The sequence below is a fragment of the Hippoglossus stenolepis genome, chromosome 11 (genome assembly GCF_022539355.2).
Source record: "Hippoglossus stenolepis isolate QCI-W04-F060 chromosome 11, HSTE1.2, whole genome shotgun sequence".
In the NCBI taxonomy this organism is placed as follows: Eukaryota; Metazoa; Chordata; class Actinopteri; order Pleuronectiformes; family Pleuronectidae; genus Hippoglossus; species Hippoglossus stenolepis.
In genome coordinates this window covers 18,463,132-18,480,126 of record NC_061493.1, presented here as the reverse complement: position 1 = coordinate 18,480,126, position 16,995 = coordinate 18,463,132, and the positions used below count along the sequence as shown (strand labels likewise).

At 43.6% G+C, this 16,995-nt stretch overlaps 2 protein-coding genes across 3 annotated transcripts in view; one reads left to right on the top strand and one right to left on the bottom strand.

The window, feature by feature from the left end:
• The window catches only part of skila (SKI-like proto-oncogene a), a 31,208-nt gene extending 18,736 nt beyond the window's left edge, over positions 1-12,472 (top strand). The window contains exons 2-7 of the mRNA XM_035169352.2: positions 90-185; positions 909-997; positions 3,012-3,154; positions 5,280-5,650; positions 6,079-6,309; positions 7,941-12,472. Coding sequence (XP_035025243.1) covers positions 90-185; positions 909-997; positions 3,012-3,154; positions 5,280-5,650; positions 6,079-6,309; positions 7,941-8,204 — 1,194 coding nt within the window. The 3' untranslated portion in view covers positions 8,205-12,472. The remainder of the gene's footprint in view (positions 1-89; positions 186-908; positions 998-3,011; positions 3,155-5,279; positions 5,651-6,078; positions 6,310-7,940) is intronic.
• A 123-nt stretch (positions 12,473-12,595) lies between these two features.
• Positions 12,596-15,913, bottom strand: gpr160 (G protein-coupled receptor 160). 2 transcript variants are annotated; one of them, XM_035169355.2, is made up of 3 exons: positions 15,793-15,880; positions 15,566-15,636; positions 12,596-14,389 (listed from the first exon to the last, which is right to left on the bottom strand). In XM_035169355.2, the coding sequence occupies exon 3, from the start codon at positions 14,303-14,305 to the stop codon at positions 13,403-13,405; it is 903 nt and encodes a 300-aa protein (XP_035025246.2). In that variant the 5' UTR covers positions 14,306-14,389; positions 15,566-15,636; positions 15,793-15,880; the 3' UTR covers positions 12,596-13,402. The 2 variants fall into 2 exon arrangements, with proteins under 2 accessions (XP_035025246.2, XP_035025247.2); XM_035169356.2 differs by lacking the exon at positions 15,566-15,636 and having other exon boundaries at positions 15,793-15,913.
• Between the last annotated feature and the right edge of the window lie 1,082 nt (positions 15,914-16,995).

The following is a 16,995-nucleotide window of genomic DNA, read 5'->3' as shown; positions in this document are numbered from 1 at the left end:
ATGTCTCCTGTGCTACCTCCTTACTGTCAGTTTTGGAGTGTGTTTGTCCATCTGTTTAACTCGCCCCCCCCTCTCTCCATGTGTTTCAGAAGGCTGTGGAGGAAGAGGAGAGCCAGGTGAGGAAATCCTCTGCAGACCTGTGCTCACCCAGTGGCAAGATGGCCAATGCCTACCCTGCGAGAAAGGTCAGTCTTCACTCCCCCACCCCCCACCCACACACATCCATCCATCCGTCTCTCCATCACCTCCTACTGCTCCAGCATCCACCCCCTCTACACACAGGTCAGCTCTCAGGGTCACCACCCCTGCCCCCGCTGACAGACACACCCCCTGTTCACCCATTCATAGCGGCACACTTCTGCTCTCTGACCGGCCAGGAATACACACACACGGTTGCTGAAAGGCTCTGCTCTCCACCCCCACCCCTTTCACCACACACACACACACACACACACACACACACACACACACACACACACACACACACACACACACACACACACACACACACACACATGAGGAAAGAAGCTCTTCATCATGATTGTGATCATGATCTTTTTTCTGCAACACACACGCACACACACTCTCTCATCTGATGCCTGATGGATGATCCCTTATCCACATGTATGCATGCATATATTAGCTTTATTAGATTATGGCACTGAGAGTGCCATGTGCAGTACAGCACATTCCCATCTCCTCCTGCTGTTTCTCTCTCCACGGCCATGCATCTGATTGCCATTGTGATAATTCACCCATTCAACGGAAAAATTGTATGCAAAGATCAATAAATGTAGATGGATGAGCTGCCATCGTGTGTCTTTGTGGCTGCAACACAAAAGCTAAAAAAGACAATATGTTGCGGTGTTGTATCATATTTATATGCGTGTGTTTTTTGTTTTCCACAGGGAAAAACATCTCCACCTGCTTTGGTCTTCAACCGTCTTTTCTCGGACATTAAGGAGGAGCCAGAACACCCCAGCCTGGTCCATCCCAGGTACTACATCATATTAACCTTGATTAAACAGCCCATATACACCATCTTAGGGTTTACATTTGTTTATTTTAATAAAGGATTGGTTATTAAAAAGGAAAAAAGACTGGCACATGTTCCCAAAGTCTAAACTGAAATCCTCACATGTCTGACATAATGTTTTGTCTGACATTCAAATTAATTTTCTGTTGATCAACTTATTGGTTAAATAACTAATTGTTTGACCTGATTAATCGTTTAGTGTATGGATTGTTAGAAATAGTGACAAAATAATTTACGAGTCTGTTTATCTTGTCATAACATTATCACATATTCCATTTACGTTCAGATATGAAAAATAAGTGAAACAATTACCTGATTATCAAAATAGGTGTTCACAGATTTTGTTGTCAGAATAGGATTTTTCAACAGACGTTTAGCTTCTAAGTGATATAATGAGATTGTTGTTTAAAGTCAGTCTGGATTTAGAAGTGTGTTTTCCTGGAGAACATTAAAAGCTCTAGTTTCTTTAAACTGTGCATTATGAGGAGGTGAACTGTGCCAAACTGTGGGGTTTGTGTTAGTTGCCAAGCCGCATCAGGTTTCATTTTGACTTTCTCTCAGTTTCTTTTTTAGTAAATGAAGTTCCCATCCAAAAGTTCTTGCTCAGTTCCCTCTTTGTCCTCTGTCCTTCATCACATGAGCTTCTCATCTCCCTCCCTCCTCCTCCTCGGGTCCTCTTTTCCTCCCTCCTTCCCCCCCAGACCACACCAGTCTGTGTTTGGGCATGGTGCTCTGATAGCGCACACCGTAATCTGACTCATATTAAAAGGTGGAATTAGATGGTTTATGGCGCCATAGCTACACGTGACCGCTTGACATACTGACCATGGGCCAGACTAAATGGCAGGATTTATATATCTGGTCACCTCCGGCATTACCGGACGGCAACGCATCTCAAACCAGTCGTGGCTTGCACAGAGCAGTTTGGAGCATGTGTTTCTGCATTGCAGCTTTAGTAGTAATGAAACGTCCTGCTAGACATCCACAGCACTTAATGTCCTATTTGTACCAAGATCCATTAGCACCACACATGTCAAATAGGAGCCATGCTTACATTATTCAATCACATCTTTGGCGTTTCATGTGAATGAGTTTCAGATCGTCATTCAGGCGAACAGGCAGCGCTTATTTCCATCCAGAGCAGAGGGAGCAAGGCTGACTTGGTTGGTTGGTAGTGCTGTAGTTTTTCCGGCAGAGCCCCACTGAGCTGTCATGCTTAACCTAGTTCACAGCCCCAGCCTCAGCTCTGTCTGGAGGGGACTGCTGTGGGGGGAGGGGTTCAAAGCTTCTTCTCTTCTCTTCTCTTCTCCTCTCTTCTCTTCTCCTCTTCTCTTCACCTCTTCTCCTCCTCCTACTCTCTTCCCACCATGCAGCTAGGAATGGACAGATAGTGTTTGCTCAGTGGCTTCAGTGCATCTCCAGGCACTATCTCTCTCTCAGTTGTACCCACTACCTGGACATGTGTGATAAGCTGAAGGTGTGTTTAGGCTGATACCCTGTAAACACATGATAAGAAATATCCATATTCCGCACTGTGTTTTCAGCTCTTGTCTTCAGACGCTGCACTTACTTCAGGCTAAACCCTTCACAGACATACCTCCTTTTATTGCTCTGATTCCGTGTTTTCACTGATGAGTTATTGCAGTCATATTGCTTAATGTACATCAGCATTGTAAAGTCCATAACTCGTAACATTTTATGGTCTTTACGGCAAACTCGCAGAAGTATGTGAAAGGTGACACTGCTGCAATCATGACTAGAAAAAGCAAGACAAAACACATGCTTGTTTCAGTTTGTACGTTATCAGCAGGATACCCCACCTTTTGTGTGATGAAGGGAAGCCAGGTCTTTAAAAAATTGACGTTTCAGTGCTATTGCACGTTCAGTATCTTGTGTAAAAATTGTAAAGATTTATCTACATGTTAAACCAGTTCAGTGTTTAAACGTCTTTTCTTTATCTGCTTCTCTCTCCCAGTTACTACCTGTACACATACGATAAGATGGTGGCTCCCAACGTGTCTCTGCAGCAGGAGGCGGAGATGAGCCAGGAGATGCTTGGAGCGCTGCTGAAACACCACTACAGCCACAGAGTGCTGGGTCACGACGAGCCACCCATGGGTCAGTAATGATACACACACTACTAAACAGAGACACACACAGAAAGCCCTTATCCCTTCCATACAAAATTCCAAACATATACACTAAACCATACAAATGCAGACTCCATATCAAAATGACGTGATGAAATCAAATTACCTCCTATTTATCCATTAAATCGTTGGCTTTTGAACCACAGTGGTTAGGTGGCTAGATTTCCTGGTATGAGGTGTCAAGTAAAATCATCTTTGTGTGATTTGTAGTGTGAAAACATCACAATGAATGTGATTAAGGAAAAAAATTAACGTAGAAGAAAAACTAGCTTATAAATATACATAGGGGAGGGGGTGTGAGTTAAGTGTTCCCAAAATGTGGGTTGTTTCTTTTAACCCCAGAAATTTACGAATGAATCCAATGATGAATGAGTAAAATAATGAGTTCAAATAGTAACAGTACTAAAACGATAAAACACATTTATTCAGGGTGTGGAAGTTCATCCTTCACTTTGGAGACAATAGCCTGACAAAGGATATCAACCCTGTGTGGGTTTGTATTGTAATGTACATACTGACCGTACAGACACACAAACATGGCTGACACATGTCGACTATAAATACATCACGCATGCACATGCAGCAAGTCCGGGCAATTTCCGTACATACACCATGACCAGAAGAGACATGCAGATCATGTACATGTAGCACAGTGGAAGAGCTGACACGTGCTTACTGTAAACATACAACCACCGTCCAACACACACACACACACATGCGTAACATTGCAGCCTGCAGCGACACACATAATCATGCATTGACCTTCACATAAAGACTCGAGGGGAACCTCACGTTTGAGCAAGAGGGGTGAAAAGGCAGCGACCTCCTCTCTGTACTGTGTTTTTATGTGCACATTAAAGTGTGTATATTAAAGCTGCATCAATAAGAGGTGTGTGTGGAGGGAGAGAGGGAGAGGGTGAATCACAGCAGTAGTGTTCGTCTGCCATTATTATGCCACGTCTGACTGCCAGGCTCTCGCTCTCGCGCTCTATCTCTATCTCTATCTCTATCTCTATCTTTCTCTTTCTCTTTCTCTTTTCCTGGCTGCTGTCTCCACTTCCTCTTCCATCCATCCATCCATCCATGCCTCTTTCTTCTCTGGCTGCCTTGATCACCACCTCCCTCTCAGTCTGCTGTCACTTCCCCCATCTCCTCCTCCTCATACTCCTCCGTCTCCCCCTCATCGTCATCATCCTCCTCCTCCTCTTCTTTCTCTTTTTTCCTCTCTCAATCTGTGGGCCTTTCACTTTTTCTGTTGTGCGCCCCCCCCCCTTCTCCTGTTTTTTTCCATTTGATCCACAACCAAATGACTCACTCCTGCTATTTGTTTGCTTCTACTATCATGCGCGTGTGCGTGCGTGTGTGTGCTTTGCAGATCATGTTTGCGAGCCTGTATTTGTTAGTGTGTGTATGTACATATGAAAGCCACCTTCAGTCAGTAAATGAGTGTCCTCTCCAGTGCCAGACAGGCTGTGTACAGAGCATGCTGTTTCCTGTCACACACACATACTGTATGAATACATTATTCTGGTAAACAACCCACTGTTCTCGTGCTCTCTCTCCCTGACACTATTTCTGCTTCTCTTTCTGTCTGTGAGCTCACTGGCCGACACATGCCTCGCTTCAGCATCTGTGCACGTGTCTTTGTTTTTGGAAGTGTGACATGGCCCGTTTGATCCGTTACTTGTGATGTGCACCTTAAAGGCTACAGTGAGGAAACAAGTCAGAGTTTGAAGGAGCCCATACAGAACAGCGAAGCTCCCACACAAGACCCTTTATTCCTCTCTTTTCTCTCTCTCTGTGTCTGAGGACACACACGTATACACGCGCACACACACACACACACACAGAATTGGTGGGTGAGTGTTTGGTTCTTCGGCTGTTGCCGTGCTTGTGCTTGCATGTGTGTTAACGCTGAAAAAGAGGTGTGAGCTTCTGTGAGGTTGTGCGAGGGTGTTACTAAACGTAGGCGGTAGTGTGCGCCAGCTCGGCTCGCACTTCCTGTCTTTCAACCACCTCCTATTCTTTTTGTATTTATTTATTTATTTATTTTTTTAACTTCTTCCTTCATCCTCCTCTTCCTCCCTCCTCAGATCTTCACGCGTCGCCCCCTGTCGCTGCTGGCGCCGAGGAGGCCAAATCCCAACATGCCGCTGCTGCCTCGGCCACCGAGCGGGAATGCCAAGCCCAGGCAGTTTCCATGGAGACAAGCAGCCCGAGCTGCAAGAAAGCCTCCCACACCCCCGCCCACACCCCTCCTCCTCCTCCTCCTCCTGCGTCGTTGTTGACGCCGGTATCGGAAGTAGTGGCTAAGGACACAGGCTCTGCCACAAGCGGCGCTGCAGTGGTGGTGGGGGGGCTGGAGGACGACAAGGACAGGATTGTTGTGGAGATCATGCAGATGTACAGCAGGCAGCAGGAGAAGCTGAACTCCACCCTGCACAAGCAGCTGCAGCTGGAATTGGTGAGTTGGTGGTTGGAAAGAACAAAGACGAAGATAAATGAGCCCAAGATAAACTAGAACCTAACTGTCCTCGCCTGTTAAAAGTGTCCTTGAAGTGGATGTGGAGGTGATGTTCACCTCCCACCGACCCCTTCATGTTTCCCTCCCACCACATGATGGTTCTACCATTTTAAAAACAAGTCAGAACCACAGTTAATCTAAAAAACAAGGTTTCACTAATTATAACATATTGTTTTGTTATTAAAACACTTAAGTTCAATTTCAGTTTGGACATATGGAATGTGAAACCCCTCTATTCAAGCCCCTTGGGGTATTATGACATGTCTCCCTGTGGAGGGGCAGAACTGTAAAGCAATTTCCCCTACAGAGGTCAGTGAAGTATCACATGATTGTTATTATTTCCCTTGACTTAGTCTTTGTGCCTTCAGGAGCTGGAGGCGGTACGCGGGGGCGAGGCAGCGAGGTTACGGGAGCTGAGCGCCGAGCAGCGGGAGCTTCGCAGCGAGCTGGAGGCGGTGCACAGTGAGCAGGCGCGGCAGCTCAACCAGGCCCGCCAGGAACAGCTGGAGCTGGAGACCCGTCTGGAGCAGCTCCGACAGCAGGCCTGCGCCTGCGAAATGGGGGTACAGCGCCAACAAGAGGCCCACTACACCGCACAGGTACGGGCTGAGAGGAGAACCAATCCTGGCATCAGAAACAGTCTGAATGATGCAGTACACACACTAGCTTGCATCACTTAACATTTGATCTCAGATGGTACAATGCTATGCTTCAGTTGGAATCAAATTCAAAGAAAAGGGGCATCAGTGCAGCTGCAGCACACTGTATTTCTACTTGTTTACAAAACATTTAAATTAAGTTAATGCACTTCAGATTTTCACCGTGAACATATAAGAATTTGCCCTTTAATCCTTGATCCTCGATCGTTCCCAAAATTGCATATCAGCACTCTCTCTCTCTCTTTAAAATGTTCCCACCAGATAGTGGCCAAAAAACATTCTCACATAGTCATCTCCCACATATTTCCTCTAACAGCAGCAGAGAATGTTTTCTACCCAAACTTCGAGACTCAAGGTTTGGACAAGCTGTTTCTGTGATTGAGTGTTTCCTGACTGAATAATTTTGTGTGCATGTATGCTCTGTGTGAGTCAAAAGCGGGACTGCACACACACACACACACACACATGAACATTCAAGGCCTTTGTTTAGGTTTCCACTAGACCTAATCTTGAGATAGATTATGTTATGTTGGCCTGAGCTCAGAGCTGCACTATCCCCCTCCTGTCTGCTATTGAAGCTCCGGCTCCTCCTGCCCCGCTCCCCTTGGCTTCAACACCAGGCTGAGTGCCAGTTAGGAGAGGGGGTGCGCATGTGTTTTCGTGAGACTGATACGAGCTGTTTCACTAAAAACTTAAACAAGTCATTTGTAATGTAATATATCTCAAAGTAACTAGTGTCATGGCACCTCGGACGCATTCTTGTCTTCGCGGTTGGGAAATTCATTTTTTAGTCTTCACATAATGTAAGAATCTTCAAAATAACTGGCAATGACTTGTGTGGCAACCGCAAATTGGTCGTGACAGTGAGCTGCTGTAATCAAGGTTGAGTCCGAGTTTATGTCTGACCATCAAAAAGTGACCACTGACGACTGAGAGAGCAGGAGGCACTCTAACGTCTTCTCTGCATTTTGACACACACAACATATAGTGCAACACGTGTAGATAGCCTATCTACTGTACTTTGCACAGTCTGTTGAGATAGCTCGCTGGCAAACTACTTTTGCAGCTACTATCTTTACGTCTGATGTTGTGTGGGCTCTGTTTCGTGATCACACTTGATTGTTGTTTCTAGTTTTAGACTGCAACAATTAGTCGATTATTATAATAAATTCAAACTCATAATTAAGTAATATTATAAATATTATAATATTAAATTATAATGTGATAAAATTCAAGTTTTTTTATTTACAGCTTTTGGTGAATTCGGAGCTTCATGTCTTCTTCAGTGATTGTAAACTAAATATCTTCGTAATTTGTGAAATTGGTTTGACTTTTTCACAATTCCCTGACATTTTAGAGACCACATTTTAAAAGTAAGGGTTTGAGAAAAAAAAGTCTGTGTAATGTCAATCATGCATCATCATATTTAAGATTAGGATTAATGAAGTTTTGTGCTGTGGGACGTTCTCAATTTTATTGAGTGAGAATAAACACCATGACCTGCTTGCTATACGTGATAATGTACTAGACTATATGTCTTCAAAACATTGTCTTCTTGTCTGTGTCTTCAGTTGTCGGAGCTTCGTCAGAGGCTGGAGCGGGCGGAGGCGGATCGCCAGGAGCTGCAGGAGGAGCTGCGCCGGGAGCGGGAGGCTCGGGAGAAGCTGGAGCGCACGATCGCCCAACTCAGGCAGCAGATGGCCCGGTCTGGCACTGTGGGAGGCAGCCCCTCTCCTCCTCTCACCCCTTCCACCGGACCCCCTAGCGCCCACTCCCCGCCCTCCTCCTCCTCTTCTTCCTCCATCTCGGAGGCCCCAGCGTCTGGCCAAAAGTAACTGCCACCCCTCCAGGCGCCTCCTTCCCTCCCTCATTCCTCTTCGCCATCACCCACCAACTCTACAGACACAAACAAATCAGCCTGAAGCAGAACGGAGCTTCACATCTCCTCAGGCTGTTTTTTAAGTTGTGCATCTCATTCTCCCCCCTTATTATTTCAGTGTAGGACTGACTTTTGTTTTTGTAATTTAACATCACTTAAAAGAAAAGTTTTATGGTGTGTTTTTTTTATTATTCTTTCTTTTGCTTCCTCTCCTCTCTTAAAACAGTATTTAAAGATTTTTGGGCATGTATGATTTAATTTATAGTTTTTACTGAACAAACAGCTGCTTCACAGACAGGAGTTGGGTCAAGTCGAGACCAACTCAACCATCACTATATTTTTTCCATCCTCACATTGTCACCCTCCTCATCCCATCCCCTCTCGCTTGCTCTGGACTCCGGAGCCAATGACTTTGAGATTTCAGCTCAGACACGGATGCTTGACTCAGCTCCCCACGGACGTGTCAATTCACTGATACTACCTGGCACAGCAGCCGGTGCCCACAGACACAAAATGGCGCCTGGACGTGTGCCTCCTCTCCGTGTTTCTGTACCTTCAGCCCAGATGCTCAAGTACCAGCGAATGCAGGAAACTGCATGGACATTTCAAAAAAGTTTTTTTGGGAGTCCTTATAAAATACAAAGAGAGAAAAATATAACGTGTTAAAATATCAAATCTATATGGAGGAGAAAAACCTTTACTGTACACAAAAAGACATTAAGCAGATGTTGTAATAAAAATATGCCAGTAGTGACACTGAACTTGAAATGAGTGTTTTGAGTGTGACGCCCACGAGGTAAAAAGCGCTCAGACTGTCTGGCCTGGGCCCCAGCTGCCCCACACACAGACCAACTTCCTCTTCACTCAGCTTGGCAGCACCTGGACTCTCCTGTTGTAGACCAAACAGTCTGTCGGTTGAGCCACCAGCTGCCCAGTGTCTCCTCTAACATCCACCCCCCCCCCACAGCACCCCACTCACTAGAGACCTCACACCTTCCATCGCTGTGTGCTGGGGCCATTGCCCTCTACTGGGACACTCCTCAACACTGTGGTTTTCACCCACTTTGGCCTAGACAGGAAACACTGTGCTCTTTTCAGGCTTGGCATGAACAAGCTCACGAGCGGTGTTATGCACTTAATGTGCTCTCCTCCTCCAGAGTCTCCTGGGAAAGGAATGCGTCTGGACACGGGGGCTGGGTGAGCCGGCGAAGCTTTTATAAGAAAGAAGAAAGGCAGAGTCTCACATGTGCAGTAGCTGCACTGTGTTACAATAATACATACGACATCCCCACATGCGTGCACACTCAAGTGTGCTAGGGCAGTGCAGGCATTCAGGCAGAACAATGGTCCCAGCGTTCCCAGCAGATGATCAAAGCTCCAGCGTGTCCCTGTTCTCTGGGCTTCCTCTGCTTTTTCAGTCATTTGACTTCATTGTTAGCAGACGGTTTTATCCCCACCCTGTTTGTCCGAATGTGGGTCGCAGGTGAAAGCAGTTAGTCCAGGATGGTTTGGGCCCTGCTTCACGTTAATCTGCCTGGCTGAACAAACAGCACCGGGAAGGGAGGGGAGGATTGAGGGGAGCGCTCGGGGGACTGGTGCGCTCTCCCCCTCGGCAGGCTGGGTGGCCCGGACGCCAGGGGTACAGAGGGAGCCCGGTTTTTGTTCTGTGCCGCCAGAATGGGGGCAGCTGTTGTTGTCTGGGGGCCTCTGCCCACCCTCGGGTGAGACTGTACAGGATCCCCCATCTCTCAACGCGACTTCCCTCCTCTCCCACAGAACCGCCATCACTCACTCACTCTCACTTACCCGTCCATCCGTCTCCAGTGCCAGATCAGCTGGGGGTGTGCAGTGTTTTGTAGAAGCCCAGGGGAGCGAGCAGACATCCAGCCAGAGGAAGAGAGGACTTTTATTGTGTCAGTTGCCAGGCAAAAGCGCTTTTTATTGCCACTGAGGAAATCCCTGTGTGTGTGTGTGTGTGTGTGTGTGTGTGTGTGTGTGTGTGTGTGTGTGTGTGTGTGTGTGTGTGTGTGTGTGTGTGTGTGTGTGTGTGTGTGTGTGTGTGTGTGTGTGTGTAAAAATAATTGTTTAAAAAGAGAAGGGGATCGGCCTCGGCTAAACTCTGAGCTTTTTTATGCATCTCCTCTAAATGCAAATTGATAGACATTCCACTGTGCTCCATCCTGTTTTCAATGCAGATTTTCTTACACAGCTTCCCTTTACAATAACAGATCTTAAAGACTGGGCCGGGTACAGTTGTGGTTTGTTGATGGTCACAGGTGCAGGTGCAAGCCAGTTAAATCGAAACCCATGCCGCAGATGTACACTCTACTGTTGTTCCATTTAAACCTTTATTGAAATTATGAAAGAAAATATTTAACGTATTAACTAAAGATTTATATTCACTTTGTAAATACAGTAGTCATTAATATATTAACTGTTCTTATAAGAATAATCTTCAAAAGGTTATATAAATTGGACCAGAACTTAGGCTCCAGACGGCCTAAATGTTTTTGCTTTCTTTTTTAAAAAAGTGGTCTTTGCAGATAACTGAATTGACTTTAGTCGAGTGGATGTGGGGGAGTGACACGCATGGTTTACTGAGACATGACGCAGGACAAAGGCTGAATAGGAAAAATAATACTTTGTTACACACGTTCCCCCTTTGCTGAAAACTGATGCATTTGTTTGTTGTGGATTTCATCTTTGACGGACTGTTGAACTTGTAATGTAACAAGCTTTTTTTCCCTCTTTGTCAAAAAAACCCTCCCCTGAGCTAAATTCAAACTATTTGTTTAAGAAAAATCATTTTGGGGGGGAAAAGAAAACAAAATTATAAATCTTTTTTTTTTTTTGCATGTTTGCTTCCCCTTATGTTGAGTGTCACTAGGCCTCTCTATCAATCAGTTTATTGTGAAAAAAAAAAATTCCCCAATGTAAGACACAAAATATTGAGATGGCTCATATGCATGAACATTGAATATGTGCAAGTTTTGTCATTATTGGTCCAGAGGCTAAATATAAAGTCAGAGTCAGATTATGAAAAACAAGAAATGTAGCCTAATTCGGAAATATTACACTGTGTGTGTGTGTGTGTGTGAGTGTGAGAGAGATGAGCTCCCACGTCTGACTGAAACACGGCAGCTTTGAAAAGGGAAAGAGAGAAACTTGCTCCTGTAGCTCTGGATGTGTCGTTATGTTTTCTGATTTGAGATCATATATCCTTGTCTGAAAAAGATGATCAGTATTAGTTTTTCTTTTTTGACTTAATTACCTCTTCAGCAGAACAATGAAAAAAAAATAAAAACGAATCATTTGAATTCATCACATTTGCAAATACCTAATATGTAGTTTTTCTTTCTGTGTAATTAGCATTTTATACACAAGGGGGCGATGTTTATCTTTCTCTAATTGTGCTCTGTAATGAGAAAAGGACTAAGTGAGCGTGGAGAGAAAGAGAGAGAGTCTCCTGTAACATGGCGTTCTGGGCCTTTTTGCATTTTGCAGTGTTAAGAGAACTTGGATTCAGCTTTGTACAGAATTTTTACAGGTGTGAATTTTTGCCCAACCAAGTAAAAAGGAGGAAGACAGAGCCAGGCTTTACCACATAAACATATTTTAATACAAACACTGGTAAACAGATACACGGTTGAACTGTTGCAGGTGGTTTGCTTTGTAGTTGGGTGTTTAATTTTCCACCAGTAGTTATTCTGCGCCGCTGTGGGAGGAGTCTGAAGTGTAGGGCTGCGTTGTTGATTGGTCGCACAGATCACTGGCTACGAAGAATATTATGATTTCATGTCCACACATCCTGTTATAGATATTAAAAAAAAATATTTATGGCTTTGCTAAATAAGATCCCTCTTCCCCCTCGATGCTGTTCTGAAAAATGAATCGCAGTGTCCGTGTATGACCATTGCATACGTTGCCAATACTACAGTGTGATGAGACTTTTGTTCTTGCATGAATCGAGACACTGTTCTCCTACCTCATGTTGTGATATAAAAAGATGTTTTTTAAGCAGAAGACACTGCATCTCTAACTGTTTATCATCATTGATATTTACTAGTAAATGACATACCTGTAAATGCTTTTAGCTAATACCTCAGTTGTATCTAGTGTTTGTTTTTTTCTGTTTTTGCCCCTCCCTGATTTCAGATCCTGTAAATATGCCCTGTATAGACAATGAACTTGGATCAAATTCAAGTAAAGTTCTGTAGTGTCGAACCTGTGTTGTCTTTTGCCTTCTTCACCGGCTTGTGATGCTGATAGTTGTCCTTGGAACGTGCTTGTTCACTCCTCGGGCTCCAGACACTCAGGAGGTCACATGAACAACATAAACATGCGCAGACCTGAGACGATTAGTTGATCAACAAATTCAATTTATTTCATTAAAAAGCTTAAAAAATTGAAACAAGCATATCAAAAAAATCATCTTGAACTATTTATAACATTGAGGTTTATGTTTAATCCAGTTTTGTGCAGATTAATCAAATATGATAATATAACTTTTGATTAACTCATTTATAGGCTACTTAAAAATAACACCCCAACACCAGATTACGTTAATTTGTATATAAATCTGGATTATAATTCCTTCATCAACACAAACATGACACACAGTTTTAGCATCAGACTGATTTACACTTTCTGAGAATGACATTATCTCCGATGCCTATGCAAAAAAAAACCTGCTTAGAAATTAGGAAATAAACAAACGGTCTGAAACTACTTGAGAATCACCACATTCTTAAAACTTCTTCTGTATCAAAGTGATACAGGGACAGTGTCGGTCCATTCAATGGTACAAAGCAAACAGGAACTGATAGTAGGACATTCAGATTTTCCTAGTTTTAAATAAATATAGGCTCAATAAAATGAGGTTTATGTTGTAAACATATAAGCAATATATTGTATTGGGAATTTTCCACTCCCTATTACTGGCTTTGGTCCCAAAATCCGTATCTGATTAATTCTCTTAAGATTTGATAGAAATCCCTCCAATAGTGGTTGAGCTATTTTAGTCTATACGTGTTGGACTGACTGACAGCATCACATGACTCCTTCTCAACAAACAACATATTTTCTCACATTCAGGTTCCATCATCTAATTTCATTTCTTCTAACGTGTGTCCTACATTAAATTACTGAGTGCCGTCATGTTCTGTCCTCTGCAGCCAAGTTAAATTTAATCCTCCACTCACAGAAGCTGTCAGCGGGAACTGCTGCCAAGCCCTGTGCGAGCCGCGGGGTTGGACAGACTACACATAGAACGAGTGTGATCAGAAAGCTGTTGAGGAAGCAGAGCCAGGCAACGTTCAGACCCAGGTATGAGGGTATTCCCACGGGTAGCAGGAGGAGCATGGCCAGAAAAATCAGCAGAGGGGCCCATGTGCTCAGAAATATACTCAGGACCTGGCAAACGATGCTTCTCCTGGAGTGAGTTCTGCTCTGGTTTGTAATTGGGTTCTTCTCAGGAGGGTTTTCTAATAATGTAGAGCTGCAAACAGCATGAAGCACAGAGCAGGCCAGAGTCAAGGAGAGCAGTGTGACAACCTGCAGGATCTGAGTGGTGGGGAAAACCCAGCACTGGTTCCTTTGGTGGTGAGACACGTCCTCCAGGACAGGATCGAAGTCAGACAGCAGGAAGACGTAGAGAACAGTGAGGTTCCACAGGAGGACAGTCACAATTGAGTGGACGATCCCTTTCACCCCTGAGGAGGCCGCTGGCAGAGAAACGGTGCAGAATTGGTCCAAACTGGCCACCAGCACAACGGGCCACTGCAGGAGGCTGTAGACTTGTCCGAGGATTTGAACCAGCAAACACGTGTGGTATCTGGTCAGCTGCCAGTCCAAGAGGAAGAGGGGGCCATCAGTGTGGGTGTGGATGTGAATGGCGGCGAAGATGAGGGTCACGGCCGTGTCCACGACGGACAGGGACACGCTGAAAACTCCCACAAAGCTCCTGCAGATGTGGCTCCTCTGGAGAAACACCAGGGTCCAGTTGAGCAGACATTTCCCTCCCAGTCCGAGCAGGACGGAGAGGATGGAGATGTTCATGCTGTGTTGTGTGGGTGGAGGTGTTAACCAGATGTGCACTGGTGACTGTCGACCGTCATGGACACGCTGCTGCTGCTGGTATATCTGAATCAAAAGAAAAAACCATGCAAGTATTTATCTATGACTTTAAACAACGAACTGAAATAATACATTGCTGCTTGACTATTGTAGTGGAAATTTATCGCGAGATGTGAAATAAAGAGTTTCTCAGACCGGAGTTGTCTTTGAGTCTTTAATTTAAAGCTCTACAGAGGGTTACACAGTCAGCGTCAATTGCAACCTCGATAAGTTAAGAGACGTTTTTTATACATTGTGGTAAACACGAAACATAACAGAAAGAGGACAGCAATTATTTGATGCATCGACAAATCGACATGTTTTCAACACTCACACTAGATTTGTCATAGAAAGAAAACCACTTTTCTTTCTTCGGATCATTTAAATTTTTAATTAATTTGTGTATTATTGTTTAATATTTAATGTGTTTTAGTATTTTTTGTGTTGCCAATTTATGGATTCCTTTTATCAGTTTTGTAATAATTTCTGCCTTCGTGACAGTTGTAAAGTTGAGTTTTTGTTGAAACAGTTTTATAGGTTGATTCAACCTTATGATTAAGATTTTCATTAAGCCTGTTTGTTGTGATGTTGGACTGATTTTGTGTTATAGGTTTTTGTATTTAGTCCACAAAGAAGAAGAGAATGATGTCGTGCTCAGCCAAACAGAGAAAGAAGAAGTTTGCCTGTGTATTAGATAAACGTTCCAATACACGCAACAAGGGGTTTACATGTAAAAATCAACAAGATACTGTTGTTTAAGATTCAGATTCAGATTAAGTTTAGTTTCAAATGTCTCATTCGAAAAAGGAAAAAAATGCTCCGATGTTTCACCCATGTTCTCTTCAGTTTCATCGTGTGTCAGTGAGACGTCCTCAGGTTTTGAAATCTCACGAAACAGAACTGCACATTCACAGAAATATAGATTGTACAAAAAACGTACAGCCTCTGTCTTTAACTGTCTCTCTGGTTTATTGTGAAGGAGGACCCCCGGCAGCAATGGACATTTTTTTTGTATCATTATTATTATTGTTATTGAGATTTTTCACCAAATTGTGTCTGTTGCATTAATAACTAAATTGTTCTTCCTCTGTCTTTAAACGCAGGAGTGAAGCTTTAACAATGATTCACACAAGGATGTTTATTTTCTGTTTTTTCTCTAACTTTCTTCTTTAGGATTGTTGCTACAGTCACAATGCACCTCACCTAAGGACGAGCTCCACCTGCTTCTGCTTGTCTTCTATCAACGAGCTGTTCCCAGAGGCAGTTAGAGCTGCCTGGATACAACAAGAAGTGAACACTGAGCAAACATAAACACAAGGAAACCAAGTGTCATATTTCATCATTAATCTCTGCACGACTCTGACGAAACCCAGCAAGACGAGACCCTGTATGAAGAAAACACACAATACACACATCTTTGGGTTTATTACCTTTGTAAATGAAGTCAGGTGATATTAAATTCAGCGCCTGTTTCCTCCTGCACGTTTCCAATAGGCTTGATCAAATTAAACAACCATCAGGAAAAGCTTCTGCCAGAAAGGTGTGGTTTGTTCTCAGATAATATGCATCGGTTCTGAAACAGGAAGTTCAGAGTATTGTGGTCTGTGGGTTATTTTAAAAGAGCTCAAACAAGTGCAAACACGATGTGGTCGCAGAGAAGAGAGAGAAAACCAGTTTACTTCAGGTTCCTAGTCAGTGTAACCTGTTTATTGCAGCCTCACCATTCTGCTCTGTTGAAATAGTACCAACCTTTTCTCCAGGATTTTTTTCTCTCCCTGTGTTAATTGCTTTACACCAGAAAATCAGCTTGGCATTAAATGTTGATCAGAAGAGCTCTTTATGTATTTATTATCTTTCAGCTTGCTTTATTGACGAAGCACTACCATCTCAGGAAGTAGAATTTATGATAAACAGCAATCACACTGGAATGCAAATGAAGAAGTTCACTGCACAGGTATAAGCTTGTTTTGAACTCCCACATGACCACAGATGTTTGGACTTGGACTTTCCTGGGACTTTATCCTACCAGAGACGAGTTTTCCTCCACTGCACCCAACTTGAAGTAGCATTTTGAACTGGTTAATATTCCATTAGCACCTTACTCATATGACAATAGTGCAGGGTTAATTATTTATGGGCCTGACTTTTTTTTTTACTTCCGCCAAGGAGGTAACAGTAAGCTTGTTCATTAGCAGGAATACACGTGGTGGGAGGATGTGGGTCAGGGAGTGAGGGTTTGGATCCAGGTGCCAGAGCTAGGATTTTTATTTTCACTCTCTTGTGAGATAGGACGTTTTTCAACATTTTTCACAGGGAATAATCCATCGAACATAATGGGAAAAGATCAGGCATATTTAGAGAGAACTGATATCTAATTTGGTCCAACTTGATTGAATTTAAGTGGACTGTTGGGCCTTGGTGGAGGAATCTTTTTGGTTTAAAAATATTGAAAATTGGAAATATACAAACTAAATACATACAAAACCCTCACAGAGCACACACATATAAACTAAAACAATATGAATGTTCAATATTTAAAGATATATAACAGTCAGTGTCTACACACACACACACACACACACACACACACACACACACACACACACACACACACACACACACACACACACACA